We start from the raw sequence: 23,692 nt of genomic DNA, 5'->3' as shown, positions 1-23,692 counted from the left end.
CTCAAAAAAGAAAAAAAAAGACATTAGTACATTCCAAGATGTTCCCTGAGTCTTCTAGTAACTTTCTTAGTTTCTTAGTTTATGTACTGTATGCTCTGTGATGCTTGCACAAGAGCAGAATGGATTAATGATGCAATGTTTCTTTACATGATGTGCACAGTATACCTGTAAATACATTGACGTTGTTTATGAACCTAGCCTATATAATTTCCCAACCCAGGAAATATACTCAAGCTCACTTTTTATTAATAAATACTGTGCCAATCTTTTACTTTTTAAATTAGAACTTTCTGAACTGGCACATAAAGCATTAGTATTTATATATAGCCCATTTAGTGATTCAGATGCATACACAGATTTGGAATACTGTTCATATCACATTTTCTATCTCTGCATTGCATGGAGTGTGGAATTTTGTGGTGTAATATCAACCTTAAAGTTTAGGAGTTTCTTTTGATGACAGGATTTAACTATGGGGTCCAGGCTGCCCTCAGCCTTTCTGTATAGTCCATACTGACCTCAATCCTGCTGATCCTCCTGCTTTAGCCTCCAAAGGGCTGGGTTTACAGGCTAACAGTGTCATAAAACCACCCCTTACAAGCCCTGGAATTTTTATTTAGATGATCCCGCTTCAAATAATGTTATCTAATGTGTGTGTGTGTGAGAGTGTGAGTGAACTTTTCCTGAGAGAAGTAAGCGTTTGCTCAGTCCAGTAGGATACCAATATCAGGACAAAATAATATTCCTACATATAAGTATAGGTCTATCACATAGTCGAAATCCCCCACCAAAAAAAAAAAAAAGAAAAGAAAAAGCCAGCTGCCGTCACTAAAAAGTTTCATTACAGTGTGGTTGATGACTTCCTCATAAATCTCTCACCCTTCTTGAGTTAAACTTGCGCCCTTTTTATTCTCAGCAGGTGTGCCCAACCACAGCCCATGCTTACTGTCACTGGCTGAGATAAAGTCCAAGACAAAATAAAAAAACTACTTAATATGATCCCCTCCACGACTTTCTTTAACTCAATTGTGTGGTTTTTGAGCGTGAATCTTGTAGATGATAACATATTTTTACAATGTTTGAAAGGTTTAACTAAATATCCTAAACCATGGGCAGCTAGAGAAGAATTACATACAACTTACATACAACGGTGATAGATCGGCATGACTGAAATCTCAGGTGAAGGTCTAGTGACTCTTCCCAGTCCCTCTTTCCTTGAGGAAACTTTTACAGGCCTGATCCTTTGAGGGCCTTTTGCAGGTGATTACTGTGGTGATTAAGTTGGCTGTGCACAAAGAAAAGTCCTAAGTATATGAGTGGTTTTAGGAAAGTTGCCTAACTTTAAAATACAAATACTTTGGGGCATTTTTATATGGACTAAATGAAATGAGATAATGTGAAATATTTATCACCTTGCCTACAAATAGCAATAAATGGTAGTCACGTATTGGTTTGTTACTTTGTTGTGGCAAGAAATTTATCATCCTTTGATAAATTAAGATTTTGCATTGAAATCTCATCGCTAGTGCTCATCTGTAAAATCCTTTTTTTTCTTCCAACTCCTTTGTTTCTGATACTTTTAATCTTCTTCAAGCATGATGTTCTAAGACTGTGCTATAAATGCTGGTATGTAAGTTGAATAAGGACTGGGTTCTTCCAAGGGATCTGTCTCATTTTCCCAGCACCCTTATCAAGTAGCTCACAATCACCTGTAACTCCCTCTCCAAGGGATCCAGTGCCCTCTTAATTACTTCCTTGAGTACCTTAACACACATGGCATGCAGACAAGTAATTTTTTTAAAAAAATATTTATTATTTATTATGTATACAGTATTCTGTCTGTGTGTATGCCCGCAGGCCAGAAGAGGGCTCCAGATCTCATTACAGATGGTTGTGAGCCACCATGTGGTTGCTGGGAATTGAACTCAGGACCTTTGGAAGAGCAGGCAGTGCTCTTAACCTCTGAGCCATCTCTCCAGCCCCCAATAAAATATTTTTTTAAAGATGACTAGCATACACCCATCATAAACAAACTAAAATATCTTGTAAAATATCTGGCTGTTCTTGAAAGACAATAGAGGAAACTTACTTACACTTTAGAATAGAAATCCCTTTTCTGTATGGCTCCAAAGCAGTTTTCAAGAAGCATCACAGAGTGTTATAGATAAATGGCAAGTTTAACTTTCTATATTTTTTTATATTTATTTATTTATTATGTATACAGCATTCCTTCCATGTATGCCTGCAGGCCAGAAGAGGGCACCAGACCTCATTACAGGTGGTTGTGAGCCACCATATGGTTGCTGGGAATTGAACTCAGGACCTTTGGAAGAGCAGGCAATGCTCTTACCCTCTGAGCCAGAGTTTGTTGGACATTAGGAAGTTGAAGTAGAAGAATTGCTATGAGTTCAAACCCTGCCTTGGGCTGCAATGTGAGATCTTAACTCAAAAGTGGAAATTTTTGTCAGACAGAATTTCACACTCAGTCAGTGCTAATACAGTTCTACCTCAAATCAAAGGGAAAAAAGAAAAGAAACACTTTAAGCTCTAGCTTGCTTTTGTTACAAAAAAAATGAAAACATGCAAAATTTTGCTTTTTAGTAATTATTTCTTAACCTGCTTCAGATTTAGAATATAGTTTTTGACTATAAACCTATAAAATAGATGTTTTTTCCTGATCTGGCAAAAATTACCATTGTACTTGTCATTTTTGATTCAGTCACTTTGCACATACCCTGAGGTTGGCAAAAACAAAGATTCCGCTGTGTGTTCTTAGCCAGTGTACATTCATAGGATTCCTTGGAAAGAAAAAACTTATTTATGCTTCTGGGCCCTTTGACCTTTATTTGTAAATTCAACTAAATGAAAAGAAATGTCAGGTCTAGATGAAATCTTTATTAAGGAAAAACTGGGGCTAGAGAGATCAGATAAGAATACTTGTTGCTCTTCATAGAACATGGGTTCACTTCCCACACCCACATGGTGATTCACAACCATCTGTAGCTCTTGTTCCAGAGGATTCATGGCCTCTAGTGATCTCTTCAGGCACACAGGTGCACAAACATAAATGCAGGCAAAACACCCATACCAAAATACCCATAGAAAAAGAAAAGCTGTGGCCCACTGGGAGTTTGGGCCATGTGATTTTGTTTCTGAGATATTTAGTAACTTACTCAAATTCTCCCAGAAGGAAGAGCAGCCAGCATGACGAGCTTCATGAAATAATAAGAGTCTTTGGAAGGGATGGAGTCAATGTGAGCTCTTTAAACTGTTTATCATTAGACAAGCCTGGTGAAAGTGGGATGTGGCTGTACATAAGAGAATTGTTACTTCTGGCATGGCAGTGGAAGCTACCATTAACGCTATCACTAATCTTTCCCACTTCTGCCACTAGAACTTTTGGACCAGGGCATGGCAGGAAGGCATGGCAGCAGGAGATTTAGCACCTGGTCACAGTGCCCAGTGTTCTGCCCGGTCCAATCTCGCAGCCGTTCAGTTCCAAAGAAACACACAGACTTAACAATTATAAACTGTTTGGCCAAAGGCTCCCACGTATTTCTAGCTAGCTCTTACATTTTAAATTAGCACATTTCTATTAATCTATATATCACCATGAGGCTGTGGCTTACCGATAATGTTCTAACGTCTTTCTCCTATGGCAGCTACATGGGATCTTCTTGACTCGACCTACTCTCTCTCTATATATATATTGCTGTTCAGATTTCCCACCTGATTTTACTCTGCTAAGCCATTGGCCAAAACAGCTTCATTCTACAACCAATGAAAGCAATACATATACAGAAGGATATTCCACATCACCTTCCCTTTTTTGTCTAATTAAAAAGGAAGGTTTTAACTTTAACATAGTAAAATTACATATACCAAACAGTTATCAAGAAAGAATTATATTTGCAATATTTAGTTACTTGTACTTAGCAAAATTTTTTAAAATAGTTATTTATTTATTTATTATGTACACAATATTCTGTCTGTGTGTATGCCTGCAGGCCAGAAGAGGGCACCAGACCTCATTACAGATCGTTGTGAGTCACCATGTGGTTGCTGGGGATTGAACTCAGGACCTTTGGAAGAGCAGGCAATGCTCTTAACCATTGAGTCATCTCTCCAGCCCTATTTAGCGAAATTTAAAAAATATTCTATCTTTGTGAGTTTAAAGTTTCATATCTAATTTATCTTTTATCATAACTAAGGAAAACTACAGCTATCTAGTCTTCAACTCCCTCAAAAACCCCAGAGGGATATAATATTACCTATTTAAACAGGCAGTACATTGTAAGCAACTTCCAAAGTTTTTGAAATGACAGAGACATCTTGCTGCCTGGACAGTCACCCAAAATTCTTTTGTAACATTGGGGCATCCATCTTCAGCCTAGAGGCCCATCATATCTGGCAGACTTTTCAGGAAATTTGAAGATCTGTTCTGCCTCATATTGGCAAAGTTCGTCAGTTGCTTTCTTGTGTGTTCTGCAGAATGTTTGGAAGTTTCTTCTGTGAAGCAGGAATCCTAAAGTACCCTGTCTTTTGGAAAATTCAGCAGTTACCTTTTTGTGGGTCCTGCATGTCCACTTCATATAGCATACCATAAAAGTCTAGGCAAGAGCAGTTTCTTGCCCAAATGGCTAGCCTTGTCACATTGAAGACAAATTCCATAATGAGTTTTTTTGATGCCCATCAACCTCTCTGTAGTAATTGGTACTGGCAGAAGCAAAAATGTCTCACTGTTGAGAAAAGTCTGGGTTCTTAAAAACCTTTTAAATGCCATATTCTGTAGGTCTTTGAAGTGCTGAAGATTATCTGTCTAACTGAATTATATCTCTGTATATGTAGAAAACCTAACATGGCTACAAATTTGACTATTATAAATGACTATTAATTTGTAATTTTTAACTATACATTACAGTTTTAAATGAGCTATATATGCATAATGCCTTAAATAAGAGTAGAAATATACATATAGCAAAAATTGACTTTAAATTTGTATCAGTAAATCAAAGTCCATACTGATGTATTCATTTTTATATCATGTCTCCTTTTTTTTTCTTTAGAAAAACCTTGACTGTGACCGTTAGCCATTTATAGTTAGCCCCCTTTAAATGAAAACAAACATTTATAAACAATATTTGGGATTTTGGGTCTAGTTTTTTTAGACTACTTCCTGCTGATTGGGGGCACTGTTAATTGGGTCTTTAATGGAGTATCTTGTGTGATTGGTCCATTTCAGCCAGCAGTCCTGAAGCTGTTGTGGATATTAGGTCCCATATGCCATTGCTTCAAGGGGTCTTGTTTAATCAAACCACATTAGCCGGTAGGGAATCCACAGCTTTCTGTCCTCTATGGAAACAAGCAGAACCTTTTTTCTTTTTCAAAACTTAAATTTTGAAGTCAAGATACCTTTAAAATATATATTGGTTAGCTTAGCAGCCCATACAATGAAATATCTCTCTGTAGCTAGCTCATTCACAATCAAAAAATTCAAAGAAAACACAATAATATACGTAATCCAGATTCTGTGTATTTTTAATCTTTACATGACTTTTTTCTCTATTTCTTTTATGTATATTTTTAAATTTTTGTTTTTTTGAGACAGGGTTTCTATGTGTATCTTTGACTGTCCTGGAGCTCACTCTGTAAACCAGGCTGGCCTTGAACTCACAGAGATCTGCCTGCTTTTGCCTACCAAGTACTGGAATTAAAAGCATGTACCACCAAACCCGCCTACTCTATTTCCTTTTTAAAGGACTTTCTCTGTAGTAAGAGATTACTTGTTCATTCCCAGCTGCCCAGAACCAAATAACCACACAGAAACTATATTATTTGTCATACTCTTTGGCCTATAGCTTAAGTGTATTTCTGGCTAACTCATACTTTAAATTAGCCCATTTCTTTTAGTTTATATTTTACCATGAGGTTCGTGGCCTATGGGCAAGGTTCCAGCTGGCAGCTCATGTCTGTCTCCTGGTGGCTCCAAGGCTACTCTTTGACTCTGCCTACTCTTTCCTCCTCTATCTGCTTGGAACTCCCACCTTGCCCTAGTCTGCTAAGCCACTGGCCAAAATAGATTTATTCATTAGCCAATAAAAGCAACACATAGACTGAAGGACTTCCCATACCATTTCTCTATCTTTTTTCTTTTCTCTCCCAAGCCTATGTATATTTTTAAACACATTGTAAACTGTTTAGAGGCTTTTTTTTTTCCTGTCTGAATCAGTCTTTACTGTATATATCTATCATTTTCTGGCCACGAGTTTTTAATCTGCTAAGTGGATGACTAGGATTAAAGCTGCAGCTTTGGTGGCTGGATCTGCCCCACTCCTTGACTTTGAGAGTTTAATTTCATGGTTGAGGTACTGGTGGGGGGGCATGTTTTTTGCCATAACTCTGTGGAGTTTCTAGGCCCATGCCACCACCAAAAGGCATGCTGCCAGCTGCTCATAAACACTATTTAAGTGTTTGGTGGCAGGGCCTCTTTAAGAACCTCCATATGATTTTTGCTGCTAATGCTGAGTCAGGAAGCCTTCCTTAAAGTATCCATGCCTCTGCTTGCTGCCAGCGAAGAGTGCTTACTGGAGTAAAGACAATTACCAAGAAGCTGTACTTGCCTCTATTATTGTCTGTGTAGAATCCTTTTTTTTTTTTTAAAGCTTTCTCAGCCTCTATTTGGAAATTCTTGCCAAATGTTTGGGTGCCATTTCTAGACAGAAGTTTCTGTCCCGCCTGGTCCCACAGCTGTTCAGTCTCAAAGAAGCATACAGAGACTTATATTAATTATAAACTGTTTGAATAATGGCTCAGGCTTATTCGTAGTTATCTCTTACATCTTAAATTAACACATTTCTGTTAATCTAGGTATCGCCACAAGGCTATGGTTTACTGGTAATGTTCTGACATCTTTCTCCGTCATCAGCTACATGGCATCTCCTTGACTCCATCTATTTTATATATATATATATATATATATATATCTGTTTAGATTTCCCACCAGGCGTTACTCTGCTAAGCCATTGGCCAAAACAGCTTTATTCATGAACCAATAAAAGCAACACATATACAGAAGGACATCCCACATAAATCCTGTCAAGTTGACAATCAAGATTCACCATCACAATTTGTAACCACAAGCTTAATTTTGTAGATCCGACCAACTATACAAATATTTTGGGAGTGTGTGTGGGATGTAATTCCATGGTATAGTGCTTGCTTATAATGTGTGAATCTGTGGGGTTTGCTCCCTCGCCAATGCAAATAGTAAAAGTATTGCAGGTGAGATTGTGTCTGTAGTGGACAGACTTTTTTTTTCTTTGTCATTATTCTTTAATACCCTATCACAACATTTTACCAAACTTTTTCATAACTGGTGGTTTGAATAAGAATGGCCCAGTGGCTTCATACATTTGAATGCTTGATCACTAGGAGTGGCACGGAAGTGTGGCCTTGTTGGAAGTGTGTGTTGCTGGGGATGGACTATGAGGTTTCAAAAATACAAGCCACACCCAGTGGCTCTTTCTCTTCTTGCTACCTGTGGAGCCAGATGTAGAACCTTCAGTTTCTCTCCAGCACCATGTCTGCGTGCATGTCTACTATGCTTCCTACTATGCTGATAATGGAGTAAACAAACCTGAAACTGTAAGCCAGCCCCAGTGAAATGTTTTCCTTTATAAGAGTTGTCTTCATAATGGAGTCTCATCATACCAGTAGAACAATGGCTAAGACAATAACTCTACACTTTCTCATACTGCCTTAGTCTTCTGAGGTAAGCCCACCAGAGACAATCACATAGAAACTGTTAAAGCCTAAAAGAAAGTCCTTATTGCCAGCCTGCAGCTGCATGGCCAAGCCTTTATCTTTTATGCACAAAACTACATCCTGGTTATCACACTTCAGTTAGCAGGAAGCAGAACTACAGAAAAAAAAAAAAAGTTAGTACGTTTAGGGATTTTTTTAGAACTCTTCACTAGGTCTTTGATTAGTTTTTTGTTCCTGTTTTGGCGGGTATTGGGGCCTGCATGCTGGGTTTTAAGGTCAGAATGTTGCCTCAAACATAGCATTAGTTGAGCTAAGATCTAGGGCCTGTTACATTAGCTCTATCTCAGAGGTTCTGATAAGTTGTGCTTTCATTTTCTCCCTGACTTATTCACTGGTCATTCATGATTGCTCAATCTCTAGTACTATTCAGAGAGAAGAAAATAATCTGCTGTTAGCAGCAAACTGTGCTTCAAACTATACACGAGAAATATATGTTACAATTGACTGAAGCCCACTGACATCACTGGTTAATTATCACAAGACAGGAAAATGATAAAACTGCATATAATGTGCTGTTAAAAAGTATCTAAGGTTAGTGTGATAAAGTAAGGTGGATGAAATAAATAAAGAAGGAAGGCAGGGAAAGGGAGAAATAGAAAATTAAATGGAGAAAGGAAAAAAAGAATAGAGAAAATAAGAAATTAGAGAAAAATTTAAATGAAAAATAAAGACTTCTCAATAATGAAAAAAATTCAAAAAATACAAGAAGTGGACTAAAAACATAAGAACATCTAAAGTAAATTAAGATGCTATTAAAATAGGGTGGAAACAAAGTATACATGGCAGAATAATATAAAAGAAAGGAAAGAAGAATAATGTTCAATTAATCTCTATGCATGAAGACTACTGTTTATAAGAAAGACTTCTATAGCTTATGCTATTGGTGAGTCCCTTAGACAAATGTGTGAGGTCTGGTATTCTGTCTTAAGTGATAATTAATGTGGGATTTCCCTCTGTGTGCTACAAATATGTTTAGATACTATTGGTTAATAAACTGCTTTGGCCAATGCAATGAATGCAGGGAGAAAGAAGGTGGGGTCAGGCAGATGCCATGTAGCTGCCAAAGGAGAAGGGTGCTAGAATTTTACCAGTAAGCCACAGCCTTCTGATGATACATAGATTAATAGAAATGAGTTAAGATGTAAGAGCTAGCTAAGAAAATGACTAAGCCCATCCGCCTCCTGACCTAAGCATAGTTGTAATGGATATTGGCCTGCTGACAAAGGTCATGTGACTTTGTTCAACACTGGGTTTCATCAGAGCAGGCCTTGTGCCAGGTATCAAGGATGTGACCTAGGCTTAATTTCCTCTCTGTGCTGTAAGCAGGAGGCGTCACTCTCCTTGCTGTGGAAGGGTAATACAAATAACTCTTTGCTTCTTGCCTTCAACACTTCTTTTTATTTTGTTGCTCTTAAAGCAGATACTATCTGAGGGTGGTGGTATGTGCCTGTAGTTCCAGTATCCAGGAGTCTGAGGTCAGGAGAATTTTGTTAGAGGATAGCCTCAGCTATAATTAGGAAGTTTGTCCCAAAGCAAAAGGATATAAAGTACAGGCTCTGTGATGGCTAACCAAACTTTCTGTACTCTTCTGAAAATTGGTGTGTACGTACTTAATCAGATGATTATGGAAGGTATTTAACGTAGTCTTGCTTTGCCTCATCTTTTAATTTTAGCTTTGTGTAGTGTTTTTGAACTCATAGTATAAAACTTCATGCTTTGTTCTTTGACTCTTTGTGTTTTTTAATTCCATATGACTTGAGGATTTGCTTTTTAATGTTATGAAGACTGCCACTGTTATTTTAATAGAGGTAGTGTTGAATCTGTAAATTGGTTTAGGTAGTCTGAACATTTTAATAATATTGATTTTCCAGTCTCTGAACACAGGATGTCTTTGCATTTCTATGTATCCTCTTCAGTATTTAATGATTTTTGTTATGGGGAGGTCTTTCTTTTTTTGATTAAATATATTATTGGGTCCTTTTTCTTTGAGTTTCTGAGTTTGAAAAGCATCATTAGGCAATTTTGTGTTAAAGACATTGTTAACCTACCTTCCAAGTGTTTTGGAGAAAATTCTGTGTCATAGTATTTCATGGAACAAGAGCTTTGGAGTGTGCAGAGTCTGTTCTGACGTTAGAATTTTTCCTGAGAGATTATTCTGGTTAAATTTTCTGGCATGTACTTGTTTTCTAAGTAAAAGAGAGACTGTGTAAATATCTAGGCTAATGAAAATTTGGAATAATTATTTGCCGAAATTCACCAGTTTTACCAGGCTTAAAGGTAAGAACTGACGCTTGATATTCTCTAGCCACACATGTGACCTCACACCTAGACACATATATATCATGTACACATAAAAAATAAATATTTACAAGAAATTAACTAATTTTAGAATTTATATAAATTATCTTTAGGCCAGACTTTTTAAATAGAAAATAATTATTTCATACAATATATTCTGATCACAATATTTCCTTTCCTTCTCCCAAAACCTCCCTACCTCCCACCAATCCAACACCCATGCCTTCTTTCTCTTTAAAAAAAAAAACAAGCAAATAAATAAATAAGCCAGGATTTTTTAAAGGGGGGGGAACACACAAAACATACATATAATAACAAAACCAGAAACTATAATATACAAGCAAGAGACAAGATTTTTTTTAAACTTCCCAAACAAAGCAATATGAAACCAAAGAGATCTACAAATATATCATTGTGTTCATTTTGTATTAGCCATCTACTGTTGGGTATGGGTTCTTGCCTTATCTACCAAGTAAGACTAATTTTTCCTTTGCAAGTGGCTATCCAAATGGATATAGCTTCTTGTTAGGGATGGGAACTCATGTCCACTTCCCACTCTCAACACTGGGACCCCCATCTGACTTACACCTGTGTGCAGGCCTTGTGCATGCTGCCATAGTCTCTGAGTTCATACATGTGTCAGTCCTGTTGTGTCTAGAAGACACTGTTTCTTTGGTGTGATCCATCCCTGTGGGCTCTAATAATCCTTTTACCCCTCTTCCGTTTAGTTCTTAGAGCCCTGAGAGGATAGGTTTGATGAAGATATCTTATTAAAAACTGAGTGTTTCATAATCTCTTTCTTCACATTGTCTAGTTGTGGGCCTTCATATTAGTTCTCATCTACTGAAAAAGAAAGCGTCTCTGGTAATGGTTGAGTGAGACAATGATCTATGGGTATAGCAAAATGTTATTAGGAGTCATTTTATTGCTTTGTTCCTTTGCAGAATAATAGCATTTGGTTTTTCTCTAGGCTCATGTTCCCTAATGTCAGGTTCTTGGTCACCTGAACAGTGTCAGGCATGGGTTCCATCTCATAGAGCGGGTCTTAAATCCAATCAAATAATGGTTGGTTACTCCCACAGCATTTGTGCCACTATTGCACCAGCATATCATGCACTCAGGTCACTATGTAGATTCAGCTGGCTTGATGTTTAGCTTTCTCCTCTGGTAGCGTGCAGAGTAACTTTCAGTATCATGAATCCTAGTCAGTAGGGGTTAAGGCTCTAGTTAGGCACCAGCACAACTTCTCCATGTTCAATGAGATATATAAATATTATCTTCAGCAACAGGGCCTGACCATTAGTTTGTGGAGTGGAACCAATATCCCTGGCAATCACCTGAGTTGTTTGGGTGTTCTGTGGGGTCCGTTTAGCCAACAACTCACTCAATTAGATATAACCCATTCCCGGCACTGCAAGTTTCATTTGGTGGTAAAAGACGTTTAGTTGGAGCCTGGCGGTGGTGGCACACCACCTAGCACTTGGGAGGCAGAAGCAGAAGGATCTCAGTGAGTTCGAGGCCAGCCTGGTCTTCAAAAAAAGATATCTAGTTGGGTCATTGGCTCCACCATTGTTTGGTGACTACCTTTAGATTCATTTCGTATATGTATATATTTTAAGAAACTTCTACATTAGTAGGTTTCCATATGATCCCCCAACTGGCTATTTCTGACTTAATTTTTCAAGTATTGGTTAATGTTCTAAGTATCTACTCAAGCCTAATAGAACTAGGAGATGGCTATTCAGAAAGCAGCATGTTTTGTAGCACAACATTGTATGCTAAAAAAGAAGGGCAAATCCCAACTATTAATGAGAAATGTATGTTCAAAATAGCTACTAACTTATATAATTCTTTGGTAGAGTGCTTGTCTACTTATTTATAAGAAATCTGAACCCTAACATTGCAAAACAGCTTTACCCTACTTCAAATAATGAACTATTTATGAATTTAATATTTTATATAACAAGCTCAAATCAATACCCCATAGACTATATCTATAATAAATGATAGGTTTAGGTTGTTAGAAGAGTGCATTATAGAGCTCATTTGTTTTAGGATGACAATGACCCTACCACCACCCTTCTGAGAAGTCCTTGTCATACTTGAGTTAACAGTGGGGATATGTTTTAAGCATCATTAGGCAACTTTGTGATTGTATGGACATCACAGCAAGTATCCACACAAATCAACATAGTACAGCTCAATCACTTGATGTCATATCTTAATGCAATCAAGAAATGAATGAGGTTTCTGCCAATGTAGCATGGCACATACTATTTTACAGTGAATTTTAATTTATTTTGGCAGTATGTTGGATGAAACCTGGGACCTTATGCATGCTAGTCAGACATTTTACCCAGAGCTATATCCTCAGTCCTTGAACTTTTTTTTTCTTAATGTAAATAGAAGTATACTTTCAAAGATCTTTGAAGGGGTAAAGTACTTGTCTTGCTCAAGAATGAGAACCTGAGTTTAATCCTCAGAATTTATGTGGAAAGTCAAGCGTAATGGTGTTTGCAGGATTCTTGTTACTAGCCAGCCAGCCAACCTTTGTGAGTTCACATCAGTGAAGGAGAGACCATGTCACTGTTAATAAGTAAATAAATAGACAGTGGTGAAGGAACAACACTCAGGGTTGTCCTTTGGCCTCTGTATGTACAAATGTGTGTGCATTAGCATACACAACACCAATAAAAAGTACAGTGGAACAATCTAAACCAGTTTTATTTATTAACATTATCAAGTACTGGTTATTATATAGAACTATTGCTGTGTTTCTATACAGCTGGCAGGACAGAAGTTCTGTTTACTCAAGAATCACCACAGACACATGAGTGATATTGCACTATGACATTGCTATAGCTACAAGGTCACTAGGCAATAGGGATTTTTCATTTCCATCATAATGGGACCACCATTGTGTAAATGGTTTGTTGATAACTGTATGACTTCAACTTTTTTTACGTAGGTGAAATCTTTTATTTCTAATCCTAAATTGGTCTTTGTTCTAATGCCCTGAATAATTTCTGCAGTGCTTGTTGATATGGTTACAGAAACAGATTCTAGTGATTTGGGTGTTGTCATGTCCCAGATGGTTAGTTTTCTGTCATTTTCACTGCTTCTTTCAGGCTCTATCAAATAGCTTTCAAGTACACTCTGTAATTGGTTAGCATCCTCTTTCTAGCATTTGAATTTATGACTGCAAACAAAATTCTGCAAGACTTTCAGTCTGTCTCTATTGGTGTTCTTTCATTTTCTCTTTTAGAGGAGCTAAATAGAGTTTGTTTGATTAGTTTGTTTCTTTTGCATATAGCAAGAAACCTTATATTTCTTCAAGCTTGTCTCATAATGGTTAACTGGAGCAAAAACCCCAAGAAACTCCTTTCTACCTGTTTATTTGTTTAGAAAAGAACCACTACCCACATGTTCTGAAAATTATCTTTTTGTGAAGGCTTAGTATTTTTTACTTTAAGTTTGGTATACTGGAAGGATTGGTATTTAGTAAGCATACTGTTCTTGTGTTCATTCCCAGTTATTATGTTACCAGATAATTAATCTAGAGTGACATAGTTTTCTGCCTATACACGAGTGTCTCCTAGACAGTACACATGGAACCACCTGTAGGGCTTCTGTGGAAGCATATTAGTCCCTAAGATTCTGGGTTAGGGTCTGAAAATGCATCCCCCGCCCCAACTCCTAAATATTGCTCACGGTGCTAGTTTAGGATTTCCTAGGGCCGTTATTTACATGCACCAGAACTCAAACTCAAATCTGGCTTCTTTTTTTTTTTCTCTCCTGAGTGATTGTTTTAGGATAAGCTTATCATAGAGCCCTGACTGACTTGATATTCATAACATAGGATAGACTGGTTTTGAATTCAGAAGGTTGATTCCAGGACTGTTATGAATACTGTATCTGTAGATTTTCAAGTCCCTTATATAAAACAATGTTGTATTGCATGTAACCTACATAATACCCTCTCATATAATTTGTAATTTCTTTAGATGACTGATAAATAAAAATGTAAACACTATATAAATAGTAGCTATTCTATGAAATACTACATAAAAGCAACTCTATTTCTCCCTGTTGATAAAGACCTTTTTATTCTTCCAAATCATCAGCTGCACTTGCCTGTTGTTTCTTTGTTATAAGAGGCCACTTGTTTGTTCCCGGATGCCCAGAACCGAAATAATCACACGGAAACTGTATTAATTACAATACTGCTTGGCCTATTAGCTTATGTATATTTCTAGTTCACTCTTATCTCTTAAATTAACCCATTCTATTATTTTAGATTTTACCATTAGGCTTGTGGCCTACTGGCAAGGTTCTGGCTGACAGCTTGCATCTTTCCCCTCTGACAGCTACATGGTGTCTCTTGACTCCACCACCTTTCTCCCAGCATTCAGTTTAGTTTTCCCCACCTAACTCTGTTCTAACCTGCTATAGGCCCAAAGCAGTTTCTTCATTCATTAACAATAAAAGCAACACATAAACAGAAGGACTTTCCACACCCTTTCCCCTTTTCTGTTTAAATAAAAAGGAAGGTTTTAATTTTAACAGAGTAAAATTACATATAACAAAACAGGTACCAAACAAGAATTACAGTCACAACATTTATATCTACTTTATTTTTTATTATAGCTAAGTAAAACTATAGTTATAACTATTTTTCAAGTCCATCAATGACTCCGGATGGATATAATATTAACTAAGTTAACATAAAGTGCATTGTAAGCAACTTCCAAAACTCTAAAATTGGCAGAGACATCTTGCTGCCTAGACAGTTACCCAAAGTTCTTCAGTATCGTTGGGTCATCTAGTCTTCAGCCTACAGGCCCATAGTATTGACAGACTTTTCCATGAAGCAGGAAATTTCAAAGACAGTTAGGCCTATATTGACAGTTTGTTCTGTCAGTTTTTTCTATGTCCTGCAGAATATCTGGCAGTCTCTTTCATGAAGCAGGAACCCTGAAGGATTGTCTCACCTTTAGGGAAATTGAGCAGTCATTTTTCTTTTGATCCTGCATGTCCAGTTCATACAGCATAACATCAAGCAATCCAAGCAAGAGCAGTTTCTTGCCCAAATGGCTAACAAACTCCATAATCCACCTCTTCAGTGCCCATCATCCTCTTGAAGTAATTGGTGCTGCCAGTAGCAGATGTGTCTCATTGTCATGAAGTATTAAGTTCTTAAAACATTTTAAATGCCATATTCTGAGGGTGTCTGAAAGATTTGAAGAATACCTCTCTAACTGAAATATATCTCTATATATCTAGAAAACCTAACATGTCTACAAGTTTCACTATTATAGATGATTATCTGTTAACCTATTATACATTACATTTTTAAATGAGCTGGACAAACACAATACCTTAATCAAGAACAAAAATGTACATATATAACAAAATTGATCTTAAAATTGTATCAATAAACCAATATCTATACCAATTTAACATATCCATCTCAATAGCATATCCCTCTTTAAATTATAAAGAAATATAAAATTTCTTATAAAAGAAATTATAAGTAATATTTGGGAATTTGAGCATAGTTCTCTCCAGACCGCTTCCTGCTTTTTGTTGGGCAAAGTAGTTTTGGGGGATGTTCACAGCAACCTCTCGGCGGGGGGGGGGGGGGGGGGGGGGCGGTCTTGGTCCATCAAACTGCATTAGTCTGAAATTAATTCACAGGTTCCCATCTTCTTGGAAACAAAAGAAGAACCTCTTTTCCAAAGCAACCAATCCTTAGACCCAAATTTTGAAATCAAGATACCTTTAAAATATATAGGTTGGTTTAGCTTACCAACCCATACAATGAAATGTCTCTCTGTACTTAGCTCCTTCACAGTCAACAAATTCAAGGAAAATACAATAATATAAATAATCCAGACTCTCTGTGTATATTCCATCTTTATGTGGCTTATTTTTCTTACTCTGTTATTTTCTACAAGTTTATTATTTATTTTATTATCTTTATTTCTTTAATCTATGACTGTCTGTACTCTTTTATACTATATTTACTGTCTCTTAAATTTTTTTCTTTTCTCTTCCAAGCCTACATACATTTTTTTAAACATACTGTGACTCATTTAGAGTTCTATGCCTAAATCTGTCCTGTTGTGTATCTGTAATCCTTTTCTGTCCAGGAGCACTTCTTAAAATGCTAACCACTTCTTAAAATGCTAAGTCGTGGCCTGGCTAGGACTAGGCTGCTTTGCCTTCTGGCTCTGCCCAGTCCAACATGGTAGAGTCATGTTCACTGCCTCTACAAGCCACACACACCACCCTAGTTCCAAGTATGCAGCAGGTCTGTGTTGTGCCATTAAGCGATTTTTAACACGTTGCTCACAAAACCTATTTAAATGCTTGGTTTCCTGAAAGAGCCAGAGTTTGTGCTGGCAGCATGGCCCCGGAAGCCACTATTCCAAAACTGAGCTCTTTTTCTTTTTCTTTTTTTCTGCTACAGCTGAATCAGGAAGACCTCTCTTAAGGAAGCTGTAGCATGCAGCCAGCCAGCAAAAATCATCCAAAAAAGAAATGCAGCTAAACTTTGTTTTTTAGTGTCTAGAATTTATTTCCAAGCCCTCTCACGTTTTATGTGTATTTACTAGCACATGTTGGAGCGCCAGTTTGTTGTAAGAGGCCACTTCTTTGTTTCCAGATGCCTAGAAACAAAATAATCACACAGAAACTGTATTAATTATAATACTGCTTGGCCTATTAGCTCATGCATATTTCTAGCTCACTCTTATCTCTTAAATTAACTCATTTTTATTATTTTATATTGTATCGTGAGACTCATTGTCTACCGGCAAGGTTCTGGCTAACAGCTTGCATCTTTCCCCTCTGGCAGCTACATGGTGTCTCTTGACTCCACCACCTTTCTCCCAGCATTCAGTTTAGTTTTCCCCACCTAACTCTGTTCTAATCTGCTCTTTATTCATTAACAATAAAAGCAACACATAGACAGAAAGACTTCCCATATCAGTCCTTTGGTGAGAGTCTTGTACTTTTCCCTTTTCTCTACAAAAGTATGGCCCTTTGGAATCAGAATCTCCAAACCTGTAGAGTTACACTCAGAAATACAGATGTTTCCTTATGGAATGAACTTTCTCGACTTGATATCCTCTTTTAGTTTGGTTATTACTTACCCGAAAAAATTTTTTGTCTCTTTTGTTTTTTTTTTCTCCCATTTTTAGACAATATCTCCTATAGCCCATGCTAACCTTGAGCTCCCCATATAGCCAAGAATGACCTTGAACTTCTGATTTTTCAAACTTGGTATTCTGCAACCTCTACTTCTTGAACGTTGTCATTACAGTGATGTGCACTATACCACCATCTGCTGCTCTCTTGGGGTTTTTGTTTTTTATTGTTGTTCTTTCTTACATGTTTATATATTTGCATGTTGTAATCACTGTGTCTTCAAGAACTAAGAGATATTTTTTGTAGGTTTCTGGAACCCACTTTCAGTATAGCTTCCCCATCTCCTTGCTTTGTAAATTGTAGCTGCTTTCTACTCCCTACTTACACACTCTTTGCAAGTCACTATAGTTTGAATAATCATATATACCACCAAATATTTATATTTCTGTTTCAAGAGTCACATGCCTTTGTTTCTTAATGTCATTTTCTCTTCTGAAAAACCTTTCATGGGGCTAGTAATGCTTAACCTATAAAAGGTGTTTGCAGCCAAGCTTGAAAACCTTACTTTGTCCCCAGGAAAGAAGATGCAAGGAGAGATCCTACTCCCAAAAGTTGTTCTCTGGCTACCACCTGTGTACCAGAACCCCTACAAAATAAATGGAACTATAATAGAAAATATAAGTCTTTCATGTCTTGGTTTTTATTGTTGGGAGTTTTAGGTGGGTGATTGGTTGAGTCTCTCTTACTGTCTTCTACAATTTTTTCTTTGAACGGAATGTCCTTTTATTTATTTATTTATTTATTTATTTATTTATTTATTTATTTATTTATTATGTATACAATATTCTGTCTGCGTGTATGCCTGCAGGCCAGAAGAGGGCACCACATCTCATTACAGATGGTTGTGAGCCACCATGTGGTTGCTGAGAATTGAACTCAGGACCTTTGGAAGAGCAGGCAGTGCTCTTAAACTCTGAGCCATCTCTCCAGCCATGTGCCCAGGCTACCCCAAAAATCTTTGCTGAAATGGCAGGCTCAGTATTGAAATGTTTATTTCCCACCTTCTGTCATTTACATACCAAGTACTGCAAGGTACAGACTACCTCTGATTCATTTTTTTTTGTTTGTTCTGAATAGCAATGTATATGTAATTAGGAGATCTAGATGTCTTTGGACTATGATATGACACAGTAGGAACATTAAATTAGTCCTATGGCAGAACCATAAGTTAACATCACTCCACATGTGAAAGCAAATTATTTCTTACAATTAGAATAGAAAAGACTTCATTAACCAGTTCAGTACCAATTGATGATACCTAGCTCCAGTAACTATAGTATGTCTGAAACTGCAGCTGTAATGGGAGCTAAAAATGGTCCATACAACTTGAATACAGTATAAGTGTAGCCCAATTTCTAATTGGTCTTAGTAATAAAAACCCAGCGTCAGATATTAGGGGTGGTCAAACCTGAAAGAAAGATCAGAGAAGCAGAGCAGTCAGCCACTTACCTCTACAAAACTCTGAGATCAAATTGGGTATTCTGTCTTTACAAATCCTCAGATTGAATGCTTTGAATTCCTGTCTCCACTTCCCTAGTGCTGGGATTAAAGGTATGAGCCGCCTCTGCCTAGCTTTGTTTCACTTTTAGACTGGATCAATTTTATGTAGTCCGGAATGACTTTGAACTTGCAGAGATCTGTCTGCCTTTGTCTCCTGAGTGCTGTCATTAAAGGTATGTGCCACCACTGCCTGGCTTCTATAGCTAACTAGTGGTTAGCTCCGCACTCTTATCTTCAGGCAAGCTCTATTTGTTACATCACAAACAAAATATCACCACAGATAAGGACCATTACTCTGTGGTATGTAAGTGTACCTGGTGTCATTAGTCCCTTGCTTCACCCCCCTTCCCCCCACACACACCTTCTGAAGAAATCTTGTCTTTGGTTTCCTCCTTTGTTTCTGGGGTTGGACAGTTTCAGAGGTTTGCATTCAGCTTGTTTGTGCCACAGCTTACCACTGAGTTCATGGAGCCATTTTTGAAGTTATTTTAACTGCCAAGTATATAAACTCAAATTCAAGAACAAAGAATAAACGTTATTAGGTGGGTCTGTGGGTTTGGTGGATCCATTGTGAGTTAGGTTGTTGCCAAGACTGTATTATCTCCATTCAGCAGATTTTATTTGAGTCAGGTTAGTTCTTTGGTCATAACAGAGCTTTGAACTGGTATCATTATCTTAGTTCCATTCAGTTGGCATATCTGGTACCTTGGTGCTACCAATATGAACTTCCCCAATCTGAAGCAAGTATGGAATTTTTAATAACATCGGTAGGCTTCTTAATCTTATTGTCCTTGTATATTTGAAGTTAGGTAACCTTGTTCCTGTCCCACTCTACTGGTTGTAATAAATCATAAAACTCATCCAAATCAGTGGGAAGAAGACATAGACTCCAGTTCTTGATGGAAGTTGGTAGTCTATTGCAGGAGAGAATATGGGATGAGAAATATCTTTGTAGCTTTATTGGAATTTAATTTGCTGTATCTGCTATCTTCCAAATCTTTGTAGAACTTTTTTACTTGACAATAGTTTGCTCTTTTAATCTACCTATCCCTTTTATACTAAACTTAAAAATCTTTTTCACTTGTCACTTTTATACAGATTTATCAGGATTTATATGTTTGTTCACCTCTCCATAGTTAGTTGGGAATTATGATCTTTGGATTCGGGGTTGTTGTTCATTTTTTTAGTGTCCCATGTTGTCCTAAATTGTCTAGGTTTATTTTTCTTCCTTTACTAATTGGTATTTAGCAAGTTACATATCACAGTATAGCAATATTGAAAGTGATCTGTGCTAATAGAAGACATTCCTTACAAGATAATAAGAGATATATGTTATATAGAGAATTTAAATTTGTCTGCTTTTTATTATTCCATATACCCATAATCTTAAATAACATGTGCCACAAAGCATACATTTCTGTTGTGGGATGTGGACTGCTGTAACGTTCTCATTTTTGTATGCCAAGGCTCATAGTTAAGATTATAGTTTACCATTCTGGTATTTTTGTTTTATAATAAGTTAATCAAAGGGCTAAAGAAAGATCACCTGCTGCTTTCAGAATAATCAGTAGTATTGTTCATTAAATATGTTTTTGCTTAGTATTGTATTACAACACTGAGTCTCTTTAGAGTCTTTAGAAAATGATGTCTTTTGACAAACCATGGAGCTGGAGAGAGGTGTCTCAGTGGTTTAAGACTGTTGACTGTTCTTGGGTAGGATCCAAGTTGAATTCCCAGAACCTACTGTGGGCAGCTCATAACCACTACTCCAGCTCCAGAGGAATCATGTTTCTCTAGATTCTGTAGGCACCTGAAATCACATGAACACACCCCTCACTACCACCTTATACACATAATTAAAAATAAAATAAGTTTTAAAAAGAAAAAAAAAGAGGAAAACCAGATTTTTCAGCGGTGTTAGATGGAATGCCTAAAGATTTTTAAACTACAAACACTGAGGCTATTCTGGAGGAAATTGAAAACTAAGTAAGATGAAGTAGGCTGTGTAATAATATTTCAAATATTATGTTTAGTATCCAATCGGTAGATACTATATGGATTCTAAAAAAGGTCATATCTGTTTAGAAATGAAAAAATGAGTTAAAATACTTAGATAAGAAGTAATGAGTTCTTGACTTTCTATTGTTTGAGTAGATGCCATGCTTGTGTAGGAGTTCCTGGAGGGAGCTCCTTGTTGTTTCTCTTTTCCTCTCCCCTTCTCTCCCCACCCCTCCCCTTCCGTTCCCTCCCCCTCCCCTTCTCTTTCTTGTTTCTGTGTGTGTGGCTGCCCTTAAACTCCCTTTGGAGACCAGGCTGGCCTTGAACTCACAGAGATCTACCTGCCTCTACCTCCTGAGTGTTGGGATTAAAGGTGCAGGCCACCACCACCCGGCTTCCTCCTTATCTTTAAAAAAAAAATTGTAATTCAGAGGCTTTTCTGGCTCTTGAATAATTAGCAGAGCTCTGTCTTAAATGGTTGCTTAAAAAGAGATAGATGGGGGTCATGTTTTAGAATATATATTTGAAAAGTGATCTAAAAACTTTTCTTTTCCACAGGACTTAAATACTATTTATTCTTACCTCCATGGAATGGAAATACTATCAAACCTCAGGGAGCATCAGCTTAGGTAAGTCAGTGTAACTGGTTTACTGATCTGTGCTGTATACTCATTTATTCATCAGATACTTGTAAAGCTTCTTTTACACTCATCCTTTTTTAGGTATCTGAACTGCTTAGATCTCTAATGCCTAGAATTTGAAAGCATTATAAAAACTGTATCCTTTGTAGAAATGATAAGTACTGTGATATAGTACAACATGGTCATGTGAAGTCACCTGGTAGCTGCTTTTATTTAGATGATTACTCATAGTAAGTAGGTTTTGAATATAGGCTTCTGTGATAGGACCAAGACAAGAAAGAGGCCATTGGTTTCTGGTGCAGAGTAAAAAGAGAGATAGAATAAAGTAGTCTCCAGGAACCAGATGACTTAGAAATTTTTGTAGGTGTAGGCACAAAAATTATGTTCCTTATCTTAATTTTTCTGAGTCATGATATTTTAAGTCTTCATCATATAAGCTGCAATTTTTTTCTTAATAAAATGGAGTGATAGCTTTGTCTTTGTTATAGTGCTTGGAAGTTACGTGAGAATAAGTAACGCAAACAACTATGCTTTCAGTATATGCCAATTTTTGGGATTGTCCTAGTTTTCTTTCTGTTGCTGTGATAAGTACCATAGCCAGAAGCAACTTGGGAAGAAAAGGGTTTATTTGCCTTGCAATTTCACATCATGGTCCATAATTGAGGGAAGCCATGGCAGGACCTGAAGCAGAGGCCATGGAAGAACACTGCTCACTGCTTTTTCCCAGGGCTTGCTCAGTTTGCTTTTTCATATAACCCAGGGCCACTTGCCCACAAAGGTACCAACCACAGCAATCTGGACCTTTCCACATCAGTCATTAAATCAAGAAGATGATGCCTCATAGACTTGCATACAGTCCAGTCTGATAGAGGCAAATCCTCAATTTGATTCCCTCTTCCTGATTATGTCTTGGTTTGTATCAGGTTGACATATACGAACGAGCACAGAACAGCACTCAGAGCTCCTATTTTCTTTCTGAGGATTCTCTTATTAGTTGTGCCAGATGCTTAAAATAGGCACAGTATGTTAGCCTGGCATGAGTTCCACAGCCAAGACCAATATACTTTATGAACCTCTGCTTTCTCATTAAAATAGTCAGACCTTGCCAGGTGGTGGTGATGCACAACTTTAATCCTAGCACTTGGGAAGCAGAGACAGGCAGATCTCTGAGTTCAAGGCCAGCCTGATCTATAGTGAGTTCCAGGACACAGAAACTAAACTTTCTCAGCGACGGCGGGGGGGGGGGGGGGGGGGGGTGGTGGTGGTAGAAGGGTCGGACATATCTGTATCTGAATCATGTGGTTATATTCTAGACACCTAGTGCTAGAAAGCACTAATTGTGATTTTGTATGTTTTGATTCAATCTTTTTTTCCATGACCCGTGTAGCTAGCTGCTTTTCCTCAGTGTCCAAGGTTCTGATGATGAACTAGGTTGTTACAGTATCATTTATTTTTTTACTCATTCTGTTTGCTATATAATTTAAGGTGTTAGTATTTGTGAGTAAATCAGGAAGAATTAAATAACTGAAAATTGCAAGTCATATTAATATGTATTTATTTTATTTTAAAGATTCTTTTAAAATGTAAAAAAAATCTATATACTTAACAGATCCTTTTGTTTGTATATATATGTTGTTAACAGTAACTGTCCTTCACAAGATGTGAGAACGAATCATTTAAATGTGTATTTTCTCATAGTAAAATTATTTAGTATGGATTGAAAGACTTTATAATATATATAAAAATATTAAACCTTGCCACTTGATATCTCTTGCTTTTTTTAAAATTGGTTTTGTAGTTTTGTTTTACTTTCCTGGATTTGTGGATATAAAATCTTAATATATTGCTCTTGTGACCATCAAATTTGTGCCTATCTTCATAAACCTATGCCTGAAGGGTTAGAGTTACAGGCATACGCCACTGTGACTGACTTATGTTACATTTTAAAAATCAAAAGAAAAGCAAAATATTATTATCTATTTTATAAAAAATGTTACCATATTACATATATTTCCAAGTTTAGTAAAAATTTCATTATATATCTAATAATTTTCTATTGATATGACATTTTTGAAACTTTTTACCCTTTTTATTAGGTTAATGTCTGCAAGAGCACGCTATGAGAGATACAATGGCAATCAATTGCTTTTTTGGTAAGTATTTTTATGCATACCTCAGATTAATGACATGTTTAAATCTTGACTTTTCACATTAAAATT

The 23,692-nt window shown here is 36.9% G+C and overlaps 1 protein-coding gene across 10 annotated transcripts in view; it reads left to right on the top strand.

Moving 5' to 3' along the window:
- Rapgef6 (Rap guanine nucleotide exchange factor 6) overlaps positions 1-23,692 on the top strand; it is a 174,003-nt gene that overhangs the window by 4,296 nt on the left and 146,015 nt on the right. For 9 of the 10 annotated variants that reach the window (XM_085694951.2, XM_085694949.2, XM_085694952.2 and 6 more), the window contains exons 2-3: positions 21,391-21,461; positions 23,570-23,626. In XM_085694951.2, coding sequence (XP_085551077.2) covers positions 21,391-21,461; positions 23,570-23,626 — 128 coding nt within the window. Of the gene's footprint in view, positions 1-21,390; positions 21,462-23,569; positions 23,627-23,692 lie in introns of those variants that run through there. The other variant, XM_085694950.2, reaches the window with a different exon arrangement.

This window comes from Myodes glareolus, chromosome 9, assembly GCF_982192425.1.
Source record: "Myodes glareolus chromosome 9, mMyoGla1.1, whole genome shotgun sequence".
NCBI classification, from domain to species: domain Eukaryota; kingdom Metazoa; phylum Chordata; class Mammalia; order Rodentia; family Cricetidae; genus Myodes; species Myodes glareolus.
This window is presented reverse-complemented; position numbering and strand designations above follow the sequence as displayed.